This window comes from Trachurus japonicus, chromosome 12, assembly GCF_045865225.1.
Source record: "Trachurus japonicus isolate A0001 chromosome 12, Traja_1.0".
Taxonomy (NCBI): Eukaryota; Metazoa; Chordata; class Actinopteri; order Carangiformes; family Carangidae; genus Trachurus; species Trachurus japonicus.
The window spans coordinates 29,263,890-29,282,524 of record NC_140918.1 but is presented as its reverse complement, the minus strand read 5'-3'; the positions used below and the strand labels follow the sequence as shown (position 1 = coordinate 29,282,524).

Genomic DNA, 18,635 nt, shown 5'->3' with positions numbered 1-18,635 from the left:
AAAATGTTGCAATAACCCTTTAACCAAGGCGGCAGCAATATCACCCAGACTTTCCCTTCAATAGTCAGGGGAAAACCCACGCATATGATCAGTTTATTTGATCGGCTGATATACGCAAATCGGCCAATGCCTATCAGGTCTCTGATTGATCGAGCACCCCTAGATACGGTTGTTGATACGGTTGTTAACTACATCCCCAGCATCATGTTTAGATGGGTGGCCGTGGATCAGGAGGTGGTCCATGTCTGTGGTTTAATCCTGGCCTCCTCTGGCTCTGGCGTTTCAAAACACCCTTAGGCAAGATACTAAACCTGAAACTGAGCGGTAGAGAGGAGCTGGAGTGTGTGAATAAATGAATGTGGCTTCCATGGTAAAGCAGAGTCAGGAAAAAAGACTAGAAGAGCTCGTTACAATCCATTTGTGTTTTCCTCAGTATCAGAGAAAGTGTATTTTCTGTCCATGTCCATGGTTGCAGTGCAAACAGGAGATGCTAATAAACATGTCTTTTTGTGGTCTTGCAGAAAGGAGAGTAATGTGTACACTACTGCTGCCTCACAAACTCAGTCAACAATGATATTCAACACAAATACAAACACTGAGAGAAACAATCTCTTGGTTTCTTTCTCAGCATGATGACAACGTGAAATATTTACTGCTGAACCTGGCGCTGACGAAGGACCGGCTCCACCCTGAATACGTCTTGATGTTGAGACGTGAGCTGTGTGGACAGCTCCACATGGCCCTGGGTTATGTTCACTTCAGCCCGGGCTGCAGTAATTACATTACTGAGGTTGATGTGCTGTAACGCTGAGGCATTCACAAGCAACACTGTCAATAGGCTCAAGTAGAGCAAGAGCACCTGCAGCAGAACCCCTGGTGCTGAGGCGCAGGCTCCAAATCTAACAAGCAGCCACTCCAAGTCCACACAGACCGGGAGGAAGGTTTCAGCTCAGGCTGGATGACAACAGATCACTTGAGTTCAGTTTTATTTCATTTTATTAAAGATGATATGTTTATATAGTAATGCTCTAATTCTGTAAAGCATCATTCATATTTTCCTGTTTAGGCTGCAGTGTTTTGTGCCGTCTGCTCTGTGTTTCATCCAGTGGTCACTCATCTTTTCTATTTCATCCCCATTCTCCTACAAATGCACAGTGATTAGGTTTATATTATAGAATATTATATTATATTATATTAGTAATTTTATTTGATCAATAGACTGTTTCTAATCATCACCAACTACAGACAATCACCTACTTACTCACATCACCTGTCAAGCTATAGCAGGTCAAATTAGTGTTACCATGTTAACCGCATGAACATTGTATTAACTTATATAATAATGCTGCACATTACACTAGCGTAGCTCACTTAAAGTGGGTCACATGAGCCAGAACACAAGCGTGGTCAGATTAATGTTGTTTAATTGACCTTTTATTGACTGCACAATCCCTCAGGCTAACCCTAACCCTGGGCTGCACAGGTTACTACAGTCAAGTTATCATCTAATGCTAGCAGAAGCTAGCTAGTTTGGTTACCCATGTGTCCCACTAATTCATCTTAAAGGGATAGTTCAACATTTTGGCAAATTTTCCCATTGCTATAATCCCTGTAGTTTTAGCAGTAGGTTTGTTACCTTTAATTGTCGGTGCAAGCTGTTTTTAGAACGGCGGAGCAGAGCCGCGAACTCCTCAGAGCTACGCTACGGAGGCTCATGGAATTTCTTGGTTTCCCTCATCAAACTCATCAAATACACAATCCAACAACTCCAAAACGCTCTGGTGGACAAGTTGTGACCTGGACATTCACCACACTATGAGATAATGACAGAACGTTACGAGACGGAGTAATTTTGGAGGTAAATTCATGCAAAACCGCTGATGTGCGTTCCTGTCGGGGACAGTATTTCGGCAAGCAGTCTCTGCATTTACCCCGAAAACAACTCTGTCTCGCAACGTTACGTTATTATCTCATAGCGTGGTGAATGTACAGGTCACAACTTGTCCACGAAAGCGTTTGAGTTGTTGCATTGTGTATTAATTAAAACCAAGAAATTCCATTAGCCTCCGTAGCGTAGCTCTGAGCAGCTCACGGCTCTGCTCCGCCTTTGTAAAAACAGCTTGCACCGACAACTAAAGGTAACAAACCTACTGCTATGACTATAGGGATTACGGCAATGGGCCAATTTGCCAAAATGTTGAGCTATCCCTTTAACCATGATTAACAGGGCTGCTAATTTAAGCCAGTGTGAAACGAGTCCAAGACAAAATGAACTTGCTGTAGTAACTGAACTAACGAGCAAACCAGGCAACTGTTAAGCAAAATAACATGTTCAAATAACTTTCTTAAACAAACATGAAAGGTCGAAGCTCTGACACGTGGCTCCGGCCTCTGTCCACACTGACACCATGTCACCTGTCTGTCAATCACACTGTGGCCACACCCTAAAATCTACTTATGGTCTATTAACTTTTAAATAGGACCATCATTTCAAAATTGGACTTCACATTGTATTGAAGATAAGTGATGAGACTATATGAGCCCATTAGGAAAAATGTTACTGAGGTAATAAATCAAGTGAGAAGTAGGGTCATTACTCTGTAGACCTTTAATACAATCTGACTTCTTTTTGCAACCTGCAGTGTCGCCCACTAATGCTGATTAGACAGAGTGCAGGTTTAATTTTCATATGTAATCTATGATGGAAAAAGGTATAGAATATGTATATTATCACTGGGATATTGTGAAAATAATAACATCTGGAATGCTGGGACATTCCAGATGTGCCTCTGTTAAAAGCCTTTAAGTAAAGGAGAGTAAAAACAACTTTACGTCCATCTAATTCTTCTTGCTTGCCTTCCTTCCCCACTTCTTTGTGTTGATTTCTCTCCACCTTTCTATATTTCCTAGTGTGAATATATTTTGTGGAAGTCATTGCAACTGACAAAAACATTTCATCCCCTCGCTCCTGTCTTGCCATCTTCCTTTTTCCTGTAATCTTTCATTGTTTTCTTTCTGTGTCTCTTCCTCTCCCTCCCTCCCCTCTTATCTTCTGCAAGTTATTAGTGCTGACAAAACCCATCTCTGTATTTTTCTCTGAGTCATTAGAAGTGACAAAACCCCTGCCTCTGTTCCTACTGTGAGCCATTAGGACTGACAGAGTCTCTCTGTCATACTGCTTCATGATGAAACCTTAGTGGCTCTTTTGTCCAGCGTACCGTTCAGAGTCCTAAAGCACTGCAGGCCAGTTTGTCCCTGCAGTACCGGAGCTTAAAAGCCTGGATGTGAATTCCTTGAGCTGGAGCCCTAACAGTCAGAGGTTACCATTTAACATCAGCAGGGGACCCTCCAATATGTCACCCAGACATTCACTCCTAGATGTTCAGAAGTGCTGTGTGCAGCAGAGCTGTGAATACAGCAAAGCAGTGCTGTTTTTAGCACACTCTGTACATACAGCCCTACACCAGCAGACTCCTGTTCCTTTAGAAGTAAACTACATGAAGCCTCCATCACACAGCTGTACAATACTACAGCAGGGCTTTGAGTTCACACACCCAGAAGTCTATTCAGGTTAATCTACCTTTGTAGCTAAACAAGCAGGATTCTCTGGATGCAACGTCTGTAACCATGTTAACATCCACATGTTTTTATTCGTATTAAGCAATGTCGTACTAAAAACTCCTTATAGAAATAGTAAAATTTGATTAAATATCATGAATACTGATAAAAAGATAAAGGGATAGTTCATTTTTTGGGGGCAAATTGGCCCATTGCCATAATCCCTATAGTTTTGGGAGTAGGCTTGTTACCTTTAATTGTCGGTGTAAGCTATTTTTACAACAGCGGAGCAGAGCCGTGAGCTGCTCAGAGCTACGCTACGGAGGCTAACTGGATTTCTTGGTTTCCCTCATCAAACTCATCAAATACACAATCCAACAACTCCAAAACCCTCTGGTGGACAAGTTGTGACCTGCACATTCACCACACTATGAGATAATAATGGAACGTTACGAGACGCAGTTGTTTTAGAGGTAAATTCATGCAAAACCGCTGATGCGCGTTGCCTTCAGGGGCGGTTTTTTGGCAAGCAGTCTCTGTATTTACCTCAGAAACTACATCAGACTGAACCAAGAGAAAAGAGCCGTCTTACCTGTCGATTCCATCCTGGGAGAAATAAACACCATAGGTCTGCACGGCTCCTCCGGTCTGCTCTGGGGGGCGCCAGCTGAGTCGGACAAATCGACTGGACACTAGGACAGGGACCAGGTCGCGGGGGGCAGAGGGGAGGACAACGCCTGGGCTGGGGGACACTGGTGGGGGATCAGAGGAGGAGGAGTAAGTCAAAGGGATGCCAGAAGGAGCAGGAGGAGCAGGAGGAGCAGGAGAAGGGCGAGGAGGAGGAGGTGTGTGGGCAGGTCTATACTGAGTGGCTGTGGCCTCTGTTAGGAGTTCATTCAGGAGGGAGGGAAGGAGGTAGGGGGGGAGGGGAGGAAAGGAAGAGGACAAAGGACGACAGCAGGTAGCAAGGTGGAAGTGCAGGGGCGAGCAAAGGGTTTGGAGCAAAGAAATAAAATGAAAGGAGCAAACGAAAGGTGAGATGAGCAGATAAGGAACAAAAAAAGATGTGGAAGAGACAAGAAGGAAGAAAAGGAGGAAGAAGAGTAGTAAAGAAGATCACAGGCAAGAAGAAAAAGCAGCAGGGCATCTAAAAAGTTAGTTATCAATCAAGAGACATCAATCATGTGAACGTAAAGAGAGCCGCTCACTGCAGCTCCCAATCTCATTAATGACCGAGAGCTCAGCTGTGCTGCTCACACATTTCAAACTGTTCGTCAATATTAGATTTCATTTGTTTCAAGAGCTACATGAGCTGTGGAATAACTTGTTTTATACGATTCTCCGTCCTGAGGTAGAATGTGAGCAGTTCCTGGACTCAGGTGCTTCAAACCCTCAGTCACCGAGCCACAATGTCAACCAGTCATCTGTATCTGGACTCTTCATCTGGATAGGGACCAGCTGTAAGGGATTGTTATGTGTGAGGCTAACACAGAGGAAGTCTCTGTATGAGTTTCTATTAAGCTAAGGGAGTGTTTTCAAGGGTAGTTGTGTAGTTATTTTGTCTTGTGTAGCCCCTGAGCCTGTTTGTCAGACCATGAGAACAGTACGTGTTGATGATTCTCCAAAAGCCGTCAAATAAATGTAACAAGAAAATCATGTGAATTTCTCTCTTTAATTTCTACATTTTACACTTATATTGTATTGTATTTTAAATAATAGTTCTACTTCATTTTTGTTCTTCTGAACTCAAATTAAACACAAATAAATAACAATCTGTCTGCCTTTAAAGGAGACATATTCTGCCCCCTTTCCACAAATTAAAATAGCTCCCAGGTGTCTTAAAGACATGTCTGTGACATGCTTTGGTCAAAATACCTCAAGGATCAAACATCACAGCTCTTTTTATCCGCTCAAAAATTCCTGTTTAGAACGGCTGGTTTCAGAGCCTGTCCCTTTAAATGCAAATGAACCACTGCTTGCCCCGCGCCTTCTACTGGTACCAGGTAGGGGTGGGGTTATGCAAATTTGAAAACTAATGACATCATTGGAGACATCTGAGGGAACAGCTCATAAAACCACATGGATTTCAACCTAGCGAGTCTGAAAATTACAGATTTAATTTGTCAATTGTTGTATTTTGGGGCCAGACGGCAAGACAAACACACAAATATATGCTAAAGAGCCATCAAAAAGTGATATTTCCATAATATGTCCCCTTTGAAATAAAATAAATAAAAAATCAACCTGCCTTTGCTCTATTAAACTCTTGTAACACTAATAACATAGAACGTTCAGCTCTCCTGAGTGAATGGATATGTCTGCTGTGGCCTTGGCAGCGTGTGTCTTCACAGAGCTGTGACACAGATTATCGTCTCCCAGGGGGAGAAAGTTGTGGCCCGAACGTACCATTTTAGTAATGGGCTTATATAATAACTGAGAATATTAACTTATCATCTTGGAAATAAATGTACCCCTACCCTGGTTGAAAATCACTGGTGTAAATTACAATCAACTAAACAGTAAGAGAACAGCAGGGGAAGCAGCCAATTGGCAACATGTACGTGTGACGTTCAGTCACTGTAAACATCAGAGCTTCTTTCTGTTCTCAAATTAAACAGCCTGCTTACTGTCTATTAGCACTACACATCCATGGTTAACAGGCCAACTGACAATTAGCGACATAGTGAGCCTGGTAACTGATGAGAAAATGAATTGACACTGTTAAAATACAGTTTGTAGAATCAACTGCCGTTTCGCAGCTGTCTCTGAAACATCCCTGTTTCCTGTGGTGCAAGGTCAAATAAAAACTGATGGTAAACACAGCTAATACGATTTGACAGCTCCCATCATTTTGGACTCTGGTGTGTAATTTGCACATGGGCAGACCTTTACACTGAGAGAGCATAATCAAAGCTGGTGGAGGGACTTGTTATGTTGTAAACATCTCTCGAGGACGGCCCAGTGAGCTGGGCTTGGCAGTGGAGGCTTGAGATAACAGGCTGAGGTGGAATGAGGTTAGCTTTCAACTGGTCCACTGGGTTTTCTAAAGTCCAGTATGAATGCTGTTCCGTCAACAGATAAGATGTCCAGATACAGATCCTGTCAGTAGCTGCTCACTGTCCATCACTGACACAAACACAGTACATTTTATTCAACCCATTTGGGGTCCTTTTATGGAATATAGTGGATTTAAAGAATGTGGGGAATGAGGCAGACAAGGCGTAATTATCAGTAGTCCTCTGCAGTGTCCTAAAATAATGTCCTTTCTTTTTATACTTGATTTCTTTATTCTGTGTGAATTGTACATTTGAGTTTGTATCTTTGAACCATGCACAATAGTAAAATAATTTGAACCTTCGATAAAATAGAGAAACCTTTGTTGTTTTGGTTGTTGTTAGTTTTTTTCTCTTTTCTTTATTTGATTTAGTCAGTTCATATACTTTATACTTTCTAAGTGTTGCTCTGTGTTATCTCTTAAATACCTGACTTGCAAAGAAGGAGGATTTGAATGCTGGACAATAATCTAGCTGCTATGATGTGAGAGCACTCTTATTTTTGTATATCATTGGAAGAATTTTGAAAACTCAATAAAGATAATGTTGGGGAGAAAAATTGGTTCGACCCGCAAGTGTGCAGCTCTGACCCGATTAGGCCAGACTCATGAGCATTAATTCTCAGCCTGAAAGCAGCCCAGATGAAAAGGAAGCCCATGGTCTGGTCCAACCTGAGTTATTAAATGTTTTCGGCCTGTTGCGAACTCCAACTGACCCAAGGAAAGAGCCGAACCTTTATACAGCCTGTGGTCGGAGCACACATTTATTTAGAAGAAGTTTAATCTGTGTTGATTAAACTTGTAATGAATGCTGCTCTGGATCTGACCCTTTCCTGCTGTTCTTACCCTTTTAAACAGTAACAACAGAATCATTTGAAAGGATTTTCAATCTTTGCTGAGCATAAGATTTGTTCATAATTAAATAAAAGCCTGTCTCTAATATAAGCCAGGTCAGTTCACAAGTTGAAGCAAATTGAACTGTGCTTCTATTTGAGAATATATGGAAATCAGTCTTTTTACTGAGTGTCCCCACTACACATATAAACACTCAAAATGTGGACTATTGGTTCCTGGTCACAGGACAGGAACGACAAACACTGAAAATGTTTTCCTGATACACATGTTTAAACACCGATGTAAATGAAAGAATGGATATGAAAACTGAAAAAAAAAGATAAGCCCTAAACACACGTTCAATTTCTTCTGTGTCTACTCTGATGATTTCATTGTTCTGTTGTTTATCACTTTCTGAGCTCAAGAACAGGTGGTTTCCATTTTACACCATGCTTTACATTCAGCCAGCGTACGCAGTTACATACAAACATTATAGGCAACAATGAGGATTTCTGACAAAAACCGTAACTCCAGTGAGGCAGTTATGTTTCTGGTGCTCAAGTCTTTCTGCCTGACCTTCAAACAGCTGTTGAATGGTCTGAATGCTCCTGCTTCATTCTCCTGCTCCACAGACACAGCCAATCACAGGCGAGCAGAGCGCCTTGACCCAGTAGTACAACACAGAAAACATCACATGTACATTACTGAGGACAAACAGTCAAACATGGCCTCTGTTTTAATCTTTAAAGGTATAATATGTAGGAATTCCCCCCATCTAGCGGTGCGGTTGCATATCTGAACGTATTCTTGATGTTGCATTCACATGAAATGGGGCAGACGTCAGACAGACAACAGACACTGCATGTAGGATAAACAAGCGTCTATGTAAACAAGTTGTCCGCCAGCACAAGGCAAAACAATACACCGCCACTGTCTTTCTCTCGTGGAGTAAAATGACATCCGGTTGGTTTGCCGACGGCCGTCTGCCTGACTGCACCTGAATGCAACATCAGTGCCTCCGTCCTTCCTCACACTACACAGTGGTGACAGTTTTAACAGGCGCTACCTGGAAAACTTTCTCCCCGAGCCGACAGCTCCGCTGAGTTTCTATGGTTACCTACGGTCACGCTGCCACTGAACATGAACTGAACTCAACATGGTCGCCCCCTTATGTATTTGTAACGACTTGTAACAACTCATTCTAAGGTACGAGAAAGCTTTCATTTGTATGCGGGTGTGATTCCACTTCAGTGGAATACGTATCTATGAAAGCAATATTTGATTTTTGCTAATAAAAAGCCAAATAAGTTACACACTGGGGCTTTAAAGCTGAGTCCAGTGGAAACACACTGGGGAGATGAGAGGACTTGGTTGTTACATTTATTCACTGACATGTGCACATCCATACACTGCTCTGCTGCTTCTCAGCTCCACAGCTCACCTCTCTAACCCCGCTCACAATCTCTCTCTGTTCTCCACATCTGTCTGTGCTTCATAAAATCGATTCAAATGACATCTGAAAAGTAAATCTGACTCACTTTGGTTAAAGTTCCTCATACTGGTGAAATGAACCAGTTTCGCAGCAGATAATGTGTTACTTAGAGGCTGCATTTCGGTGCCCCGATCACTCCTAAACATCGTCTGAAGGATCCTAATGACACCAAAGTGATATGGAGGAGTAAACGATGCCAGAAATAAGGTCCAGGTTGTAAAAAAAAACGGCACTTCTCCTTCAAGTATTGAATGCTGACTGTCAGTGGGAACTTTAATCGTCGCTGTCGTTCTTATTGGGATGAGTCTTCTTCATGAGTCTACATTGGCAGAGGGTGTGACGTGTGTGATTGGCAGTGTAGCTGTTGTTCTTAAGTTGCCTTCAATCATGCTGATGCAGAGAGCAATCCTCAAGAACGGAAACAATCAATAGTATTACACACACACACACACACACACACACACACACACACACACACCTGAGTACAGGAGACCGAGAGAGACTCAAAGCTGAGAAGAATCTAATTTATCTCTCAGGTCAGAGGTTATGACTGTCCACAGAGTCTTTAAACGCTTTTGTCTGTCATGTCAATAAAGCTCGACTGAACACACACACACACACACACACACTTGATCACTATGATGTAATGGGGGAGTTGAAAAAGGGGGAAAAAACAGGAGGAAGTGGCAAAAGTAAAGGAAGAGACAGAAAGATGTGTAAACGGAGGAAGAATAAAAGAGAGAAGACGGGACAGAACATCATGAAGTTGACCACTGACCCTTTGGGCTATAAATGACATTACTATTGTAAATGTCACCACTTAACAATTGTATTTGATTTATTTATCTATCTACCTCTAGCGAGACACTACAGACAAAAACATGTTTTTTTGGTGTCCTGATCAATTTTGAGATTTTGGGCTATTTTGCTTCCTTACATGTCTCCTTTCAGAAAAGTCTCTCTCCTGAACAATGATCTGGGCTCCAAAAATGGTCATTTCCTCCGTATCAGCAACAAATCGTAAAAGTACACTTGACAATAACAATCTATGGCATTTTACAGTACAAGTCTTTAAAGGCCGTTTTCTCAAAATGAGTTTTTCCTCAGACTCTGAGCTAGAAATCTCCACTTTAGCAGCACTTACAGACACCAAACCTTCCAGTTTTATTGCTATCTGTATTCTAAAGGTTTTTACAGAGGGGGATGGTTGAAGCCTGATTTATACAACGTTTTATTCCTAAACACATGGCAAAATTAGATTTTTTAGGGCTGGTATATTTTGAGTGATACAAAGAGATAATCAAAATCCCATCTGTAAAAACTTCAGACTCTAAAATGTTGCTAAAATAAAACAAGAACTTTGAAAGGGGCTTTATCCATTGTTCAGATTTTGGTTCTGGAAATGTATGCAAATTAGTGCATATTTTATATTTATTTATGTCACACCAGTGTGGCAGGTAACACCAACAGGAAGGACTGTCTAGTCTTTTTTTCTTGTATTTGTCATTAAATGTGTCTTGTAATCCCATATGGGATCGGCCACAGTGGTGGTATGACACGGAAATAAAAAATTCATTCATTCATTCATTCATTCATTCATTCATTCATTTCATTAGATATTGCCTCATTTACATTTAAACATAAAATTTGACAAAACTTGTAATAGAAAACACATTTGTCTTAATATAAGTGATAAATTTGGGAAGTTTCACGGTGATATCTGTTACTTTTTTTTTTTTTTAACCCTATTCATCTGTCGTGTCTCAATTTAAGACAAATTGTGTCATCATTTAAGTATGATTTAATGAGTTACACCCAATATCCTGGTTTGTGAAGTCACACATCCCGTTTACACTTGGCATTAATATGCGTCTCCACTGCAGTGTCCACATTTGCGTGGGTAAATTAAAAAAAAGAAAAAAGAAAATAGAAGTATTTCCACCCACCTAGTTTAGTTGTATGCAGATACAACATGATGTTAATGCCAGGTGTAAATGAGGTGACGGTAAATGTTTGTATGCCAAACATCCACATTAAATCACATAAATGATATGTTAATTTAAGACTTTAAGGCATTGACATGTTATTGGTTGGTTGATGGGAATATTCACATACTATATACTTACTATCCGTCTTATAAACAACTGTGAATCTGTATCTGGGACAGCCTATTACTATTACTAAACCTGAAACTGGTGAAAGAAAGTGCTATCACCCAAATGTAAATGCCTTAACAAGTTGGTATTGACTGTCACCTTCAGATGTGTAACTATGACATATTACTGTGGATGTCTGAACAGATGTTTTGGACCAATCTGTGTCCCATAAGAAATTCCCTCAATGTGTTACTGAGATATAATGGGATGAACAGGTGGTCTGTAAACATAACGCTGTCATAAAACACAAGAACGAGGAGGAGACAAAGGAAGAAACAGAGAGGACAGAGGAGAGAGGAATACGTAAGGAAGGAAAGGACAAAGGGAAAGGAGAGCGAGGAGGAGCGGTGGAAGTAAACAGAGGTGTAAACGTCTTCTCTCGTCTCCGTGAGCTGTGAGATGAGAATTCGGGGTGTGAAGGGCGGATTGGTTTCTGCTCGGTGACCCGGCCAGGGAAAAGGTGGTGCTGAGCAGTAAAGCGTCGCTCTCTGCTGAAAATAGATGGGTAGGCTAAATAATAGAGTCAGACACCATAGACGAAGAGCTGGAAAACAATCTGAATAAGTGCTGAAAATTACACTACAGTCAAAAATGATACCTGACTGTGAACACACACACACACACACACACACACACACACACCCTACAGGTTTTTTTTTTCTTTTTTTCCCATCACTGTGTCCATTTTCTACAAGCTGCTCTGCATTTATATTGTTTCTGCTGCATGAATGATCTTTAGGGGGGTTTGGTTTCAACGCTGAGGATTTGACTGTCAAGATATCTGATTTTATTCCATTATTATTTTTTGGTATATGTATTATATATAATGCACTGCAGAATCGCAGCACAAGCACTGGCATTCAAAAATGTGCACATGAACAGAGGCAGGATATTTAGGCAGAACCCTACAGATATATGCCTTCAGCAGCCTCTGTACTGTTTCTGTCAGATCTGTGGATGTGACTTTTGGTCCTTTTCCACTAGCACGGCATGGCACGACACGGCACGGCACGGCTCTACTTGTTTTTTTTTGCTTTTCCACTAGCCCCTGGTACCTGGTACTTTTCTGGTATCGCCTCAGCCCGGGTTCCAAGCGAGCCGAAGCGATAATAAAACATGACGTCACCCGACTGCCTTCCACTGATTGGCCAGAGCATCATCACTGGAAGAGTCGAGAGCGCGATGTCTGACACGAGAATCAAACCCGCTAATTTTAAAACCACACTGACAACAGTGACCATTGATTTGTGCTGAGACTGCTGTGAGGAAAACCACGCTGGTCCGTCATCGAGGTGCAGACGAGTGAGTTTGGAGCTGATGAAAGGATCGAAAAAAGAGAGAGAGACGACGTGGCCGTAGTCGACGTGATATGACCCCGCCCCCGCCGAAGAGGTACTATGAAGAACTCAGCTGTAATGGAAAAGCACCTAAACCGACCTAATCACTTACTTTAGTGGGAAAGCAGCATTAGTCAGTAAGTTAACATGACACTTGAGAAAACCGAATTATTGCCTTAGTCCGACTATAACTGGACAACTGAGTGCATGTAAACACGTTAGTCTGACTAATCTCAGAGTTCTCCAACTACGATTCAGACACCCAGATAATGCGATTGGATTTGGACTTTCTCCGGCATGTATAGGCCTTAATCAGAGTTTAACTGGACAACACATGTGCATGCTCCACACAGCCGGTAGCAGAAGCTATTGTTGTAGCGTTACAGCTTTTTTGTCTGCCTCTCGAAATCACCATGACCACAAGGGATAGTGTGCACCTTATCTGCACAATAAGTAACGCGCACATTACGTACGAGATGAACAAAGCTGTACGATTAACCATCTCGCTGTTGTTCGAAAATGCCGGTCTGCCGTCTGGCTAATAGGTCAACCGGAAAAGGGTTGTTGTTAGATGGCGTACATGAGCTGCAGGAAGCTAATGCCCTAGAAAAAATGCAATCTTTACTTAAACCAACCGATGGTTTCACTTACTTTTTTTCCCCCCTATTTTATACTTGGACATGTCAGTTTTACTAAACTTAACTAGTCGGGAGTTCTCAGCGAGATTTGGTAAGATTCTATATCACTTCCTGCGGCTCATGTGCCATCTAGCCACAACCCAGGAAAAGGTTCTGTATTAAACCAACACTAAGGAACTTCATATAATATTTTCATAACTTTTGTGATGGTACATCGACTTACAACAGGTTGAATGACACCTCTGTCATGGCCTGAGGGGGTCTGTATCGCCTCCACTGGCACTAAGCAGCTTTGAGGAGCAAGGAACCCGGCTCTCACTTAAGTTTCACTTTCACGACTCACAACGAGGAGGGAGCAGGCAATGCGGCACCTTTCCGTCGGATTGTGTATGTGTGTTTGCTGTGAAATGATTTGCTGGTAACAGAAACTTAGTTTGGACGTCTTCTGTTAATTTCCATGCACCAGGAGATCAGGATGTTTAGGGCGCTACGTGCTGGTGTTCATGGGAAATGGAGCATTCCTTCAAGGAAAACACTACCGCTTTGGGCCACTGGCGCCGCCAAACTCAACCAAAATTGAAAGTTCTTAAGTACTACTGCTTTAAGCCGCTGAAACGACGCATATTGCCACCTGGTGTTGAGGAGGAGGACGCGTTCCCGTCAGTTATTGGATTTCTCAGTTGCATGTAAACTGGGACAAGGACAGAAGTCCGATTAGACGCCAAAATCGAATTTTGAGCAGAGCTCGATTAAGCTGTGCATATAAACGTGCTGAGTGTAGTGGAAAAGCGCCATTGAGGAGCATCATTGAGGATAATCCTGGAATCTTTGATGGCTCACTAGGTGGCTCACTTACTTTAGTGGGGAAGCAGCATTAGTGTTGCCGTTAACTACCGTGGTTCCTGCTAAGTGCTACCTCCTGACATTCACGGTGCTGCCTCACCGCCGACTCCATTCATCTGCTCCTCATCCAGCTAACTGATAACAATAGGGCAACTTGTTCCTCACTACAAGAACTAAAACCCACTGATTGTTTCCTGCAGCAGCAGCACAGCGGTGTGGGTACGTTTAGGAAGACCTTTTGATATGTAGAACACATACAGATCCACCCCCCCCCCCCAACTATCTTTTTAAACCTCTATTTATGCAGAGAGAGAGAGAGAGAGATGGCTGAGCTCCTTCACTCGCTTCAGCTTCACCCCGCTCTCTCTCTCTCTCTCTCTCTCTGCACTCAATTTCAGGGCTCATTTCAGCCAGCTGCTGTTAAAAACGCCTATACAACAAACACACACACACACTCACAAACACACACCCTCTCTGCCCTCTAGTTTTAAATTCCTCTAAAATGGATATTTATTCCAGTAAATCTCCACTGCTCTGGGTGAGCGAGTAAAAATCTCTACCATCTTAAGTGTGTGTGTGTGTGTGTGTCACCTGACTGACCTGAAGGTGGAATTTGACTTTAATGGCTGCGAGGTGAGTAAAGGCACATAGTCACAGAAAAAAAAAACAGGCACTAGAGTTAGAATGGAAACACTACACTTAAATATGGGAGCAATTTCCTCTGCCGTTTAATTGGAACGTGAATTGAATGTTTTATTTCTCTGCACAGAGCCTGATAGTAGCCTATGGTACGGTGGCCTGGAGGGGCAACACACAACAGCAAATCAGAAAACACAACACAAAAAGAGAAAACACAACGGCAGATCAGAAAACAACAACAGCAAAAGAGAAAACACAACACAAAAAGAGAAAACACAACATAAAAAGAGAAAACACAACGGCATAAGAGAAAACAACAACCGCATAAGAGAAAACACAACGACAAAAAGAGAAAACACAACACAAAAAGAGAAAACACAACGGCATAAGAGAAAACACAACACAAAAAGAGAAAACACAACCGCATAAGAGAAAACACAACGGCAAAAAGAGAAAACACAACACAAAAAGAGAAAACACAACGGCAGATCAGAAAACAACAACAGCAAAAGAGAAAACACAACACAAAAAGAGAAAACACAACATAAAAAGAGAAAACACAACACAAAAAGAGAAAACACAACGGCATAAGAGAAAACACAACACAAAAAGAGAAAACACAACCGCATAAGAGAAAACACAACGGCAAAAAGAGAAAACACAACACAAAAAGAGAAAACACAACCGCATAAGAGAAAACACAACGGCAAATCAGAAAACAACAACAGCAAAAGAGAAAACACAACGACAAATTACTAAACACAACAACAAAACAGGAAACATAATGGCAAATCAGAAAACACAACATCTCTTTTGCTGTTGTATTTTCTGATTTGCCATTGTACTTTCTCTTTTTGTGTTGTGTTTTCTGATTTGCTGTTGTGTTTTCTCTATTTGCTGTTGTGTTTTGCACCTCAGGGCCACCGTACGATATCCATCTTGTGTGAGTAGAGGAATGCCAGAAAACAACAGTTTATAGAAATGTGGGTCTGTTCTTTTCCTCCTGTGTGCATGTGTGTGAGTGCGTGATGCCTAATTTGTTGCAAAAGCTCCATGTGTGTGTGTGTGTGTGTGTAGTTGTACGGTTGCTGATGACAGTGTGCCCGTGTTTGCAGTAATTTACCGTGAAAGCCGAGCGTGCGAATGTGTGCATTAATTCGCCCTGAAATCTGTGTGTCCTGTGCGTGTTTGCATGTGTGTGTGTGCGTGTGTGTGTTTGTGTGTCATTTCCAGTAAAAGCTCGGTGTTAAAGTGCAGTAATTCCAGGTGTTTTTCCTGCCGTGCAATGAGCCGTTCTTTGTGTTATTACTGTGAGAGCAGGACGTACAGGTCACACACACACACAGGGTGACTTTACAGAGCAGATCTCAGCTCTACTCAGTGTGATAGTGTGTAAAAACTCTTGTGTGTGTCTTGGATCAACGTTATTCTTTAGTAACAAGGTGATTATCTAGTGAATGGATAATGACTCTGTTATGTTCTATGTTCTTTTTGGCTCGATGCTCATTGATGTATATGTGCAACACATGTGCTGACTCCGTGTTCTTTTACATTGTACACATTTGGTCCTGTTGGTTTTGTTTTCACACTGCAAATGGAATAATATACTTAAAGGGATAGTTCAACATTTTGGGCAAATTGGCCCATTGCCATAATCCCTATAGTCATAGCAGTAGGTTCATTACCTTTAATTGTAGGTGTAAGCTATTATTAGAATGGCGGAGCAGAGCCGTGAGCTGCTCAGAGCTACGCTATGGAGGCTCATGGGATTTCTTGGTTTCCCTCATCAAACTCATCAAATACACAATCCAACAACTCCAAAACGCTCTGGTGGACAAGTTGTGACCTGCACATTCACCACGCTATGAGATAATAATGAAACGTTACCAGACAGAGTTGTTTTAGAGGTAAATACAGAGACTGCTTGCTGAAAAACTGTCCCTGAACGCTGTTTTGCATGAATTTACCTCTAAAACGACTCTGTCTCATAACGTTCTGTTATTATCTGGAGTTTAGGTTTGGATCAAAGTGAAAAGTCCAAAAGTCTGGACCAAACGAGATGGGTATGAAAACAACTATGCATGGGCCTTTACCACAGGAGTCAGAGTCAGACGTAAGAACAGAAACTAAGACAGTTAACTAAAGTATGAACTGCAGGAGTCAGGAATATGAAAGTAAACTTAATCCTCAGAGGAATGGATTAGTAAAGTGCTCTCTCTCTCTCTCACTCCATCAGCAATATAGTTTAGCTCTGTTATTACTGAAATAAACATCTCTGGCTCTCCTCGCCTGCACAGCAGCAGCTCCTTTTATCAGTTTTCTTATTATTCAAAGCCTTATTAATAGGAATAAAGATAAATAAAAGCTTTGTAATTGAAAACCATGAGCTCCTCTGAAAGCCTTTATGGTCTAAGTTCTCTGTGGAACTGAAGCCTTGAAGAGACAGTGAGAATGTGTGGTGTTGATTTACATCAACAGGTGGCAGAATAGAAAAGCCCAACAGGAAATCCACTACAAGTAGCAGTGATTCTCCTTCACAGATGAAAGACTGCAATCAGGGCTCTAAATTAACACCCACCAAATATGGGTTCAAATTCGGTAAAAACTTCCAGCCTATCGTTCAGAGCCGTTCTCCCTATAGCTCTGTTCCTGGACAGTCTCCGTGAACACTACATTTCCTATGACGTGTCATACGTTCATTGGCTGTGGACTCATTTCACACTGTGGTGTGACGTTTGCCTGGGTGGACGAGGAGAACTGTGATGAAGAGACATACCAAGCGGACTAATTTAAGAAGAAAAGAAAGAAGAGAAGAACTTAAAACATGTTGGGTCGATGGTTGGGACAAACCAGAGAAGAGAAGAGAAAATAATTGTTTTATTAATTTTAATTTTAACCCTCCTGTTGTCCTTCTGGGTCAAATTGACCCAATCTGTTCCCTTTCTCCATCCTTCCTTCCTTCTTTCCTTCCTTTCTCCCTTCCTTCTTTCCACAATCCCTTTTCCCTTCCTTCTTCCCTTCCCTCCCTTCGTCCTTACTTCTCCCTTGCTCTTTCCTTCCTTTTTCCCTTCCTTCTTTCCACAATCAGTTTTCCCTTCCTTCCATCCCTTCTTCTTCCTTCCTTGAACAAATCTGTTCCCTCTCTCCATCTTTCTTTCCTTCCCTTTTCCCTTATTTCTTTCCACAATCCCTTTTCCCTCCCTTCCTTCCCTTCGTCCTTACTTCTTCCTTCCTTTTTGAGCCAATCTGTTCCCTCCCTTCATCTATCTTTTCTTCCTTGTTCCCTTCCTTCTTTCCTCCCATCTTTCCCTTTGTCCTTCTTTCTTTACCTTCATCGTTCCTTCCTTCCTTCTTTCATTGTCCTTCCTGCCTTCCTTCACCCAGGAGGACAACAGGAGGGTTAAGCTCTACATTTGCACTTTTATTTAGTTTATGGTATGTATTTGTGTTGTCCATGCTCTGTGTTGGTTAATAATTTCCTTTTGGGGATGAATAAAGTTCACTCTACTCTTCACTACTCTGTCGACATTCTGAATGGCTGGTAACTTCACAAACTTACCAGTCACATTGGCCGGTGATCTAAAAAGTTAATTTAGAGTCCTGACTACCAGAGTCCTGAAGACTTGGGGAGTGGTCTAGGCCAGGATCCAGAGCCGTATGCATCAGAGGAAGCAGGGAATGCAGAGATTTCAGTCAGGCTCATGGAATTCATTACAGGCAGAGAGCCGACACACACACACACACACACGCACACACACTCTGGATGGTAGGCAATCTTCTGAGATAAGGAGGATGAGAATTAATGTCGGGCAACAAAAAACAAGATTCACCATCAAGAGGCACTTTCTGCCCGTCTCCATGGAAAGCAGGTTTCGTGCCACTAATTTGCTCAAGTAAATACATGTAATGCCTCTTTTTATGTCAACATAATGACACATTTTCGAGTACATCTGCAAATGAAAAACACTCACTGACTATATTTCATTGTGTTTCCTAAATCCACTTTTGATAACTGAAGTATGATGATTTTTTAAGGAGCTGTTTACAGAAAGCTCATGATTAAAGTTCAGGAAATATCGGGCGGTA

The 18,635-nt window shown here is 41.9% G+C and overlaps 1 protein-coding gene across 2 annotated transcripts in view; it reads right to left on the bottom strand.

Moving 5' to 3' along the window:
* dcc (DCC netrin 1 receptor) overlaps positions 1-18,635 on the bottom strand; it is a 346,433-nt gene that overhangs the window by 145,043 nt on the left and 182,755 nt on the right. For both annotated transcript variants that reach the window (XM_085794193.1, XM_085794194.1), the window contains exon 8: positions 4,151-4,310. In XM_085794193.1, the coding sequence (XP_085650319.1) occupies positions 4,151-4,310 (160 nt within the window). The remainder of the gene's footprint in view (positions 1-4,150; positions 4,311-18,635) is intronic.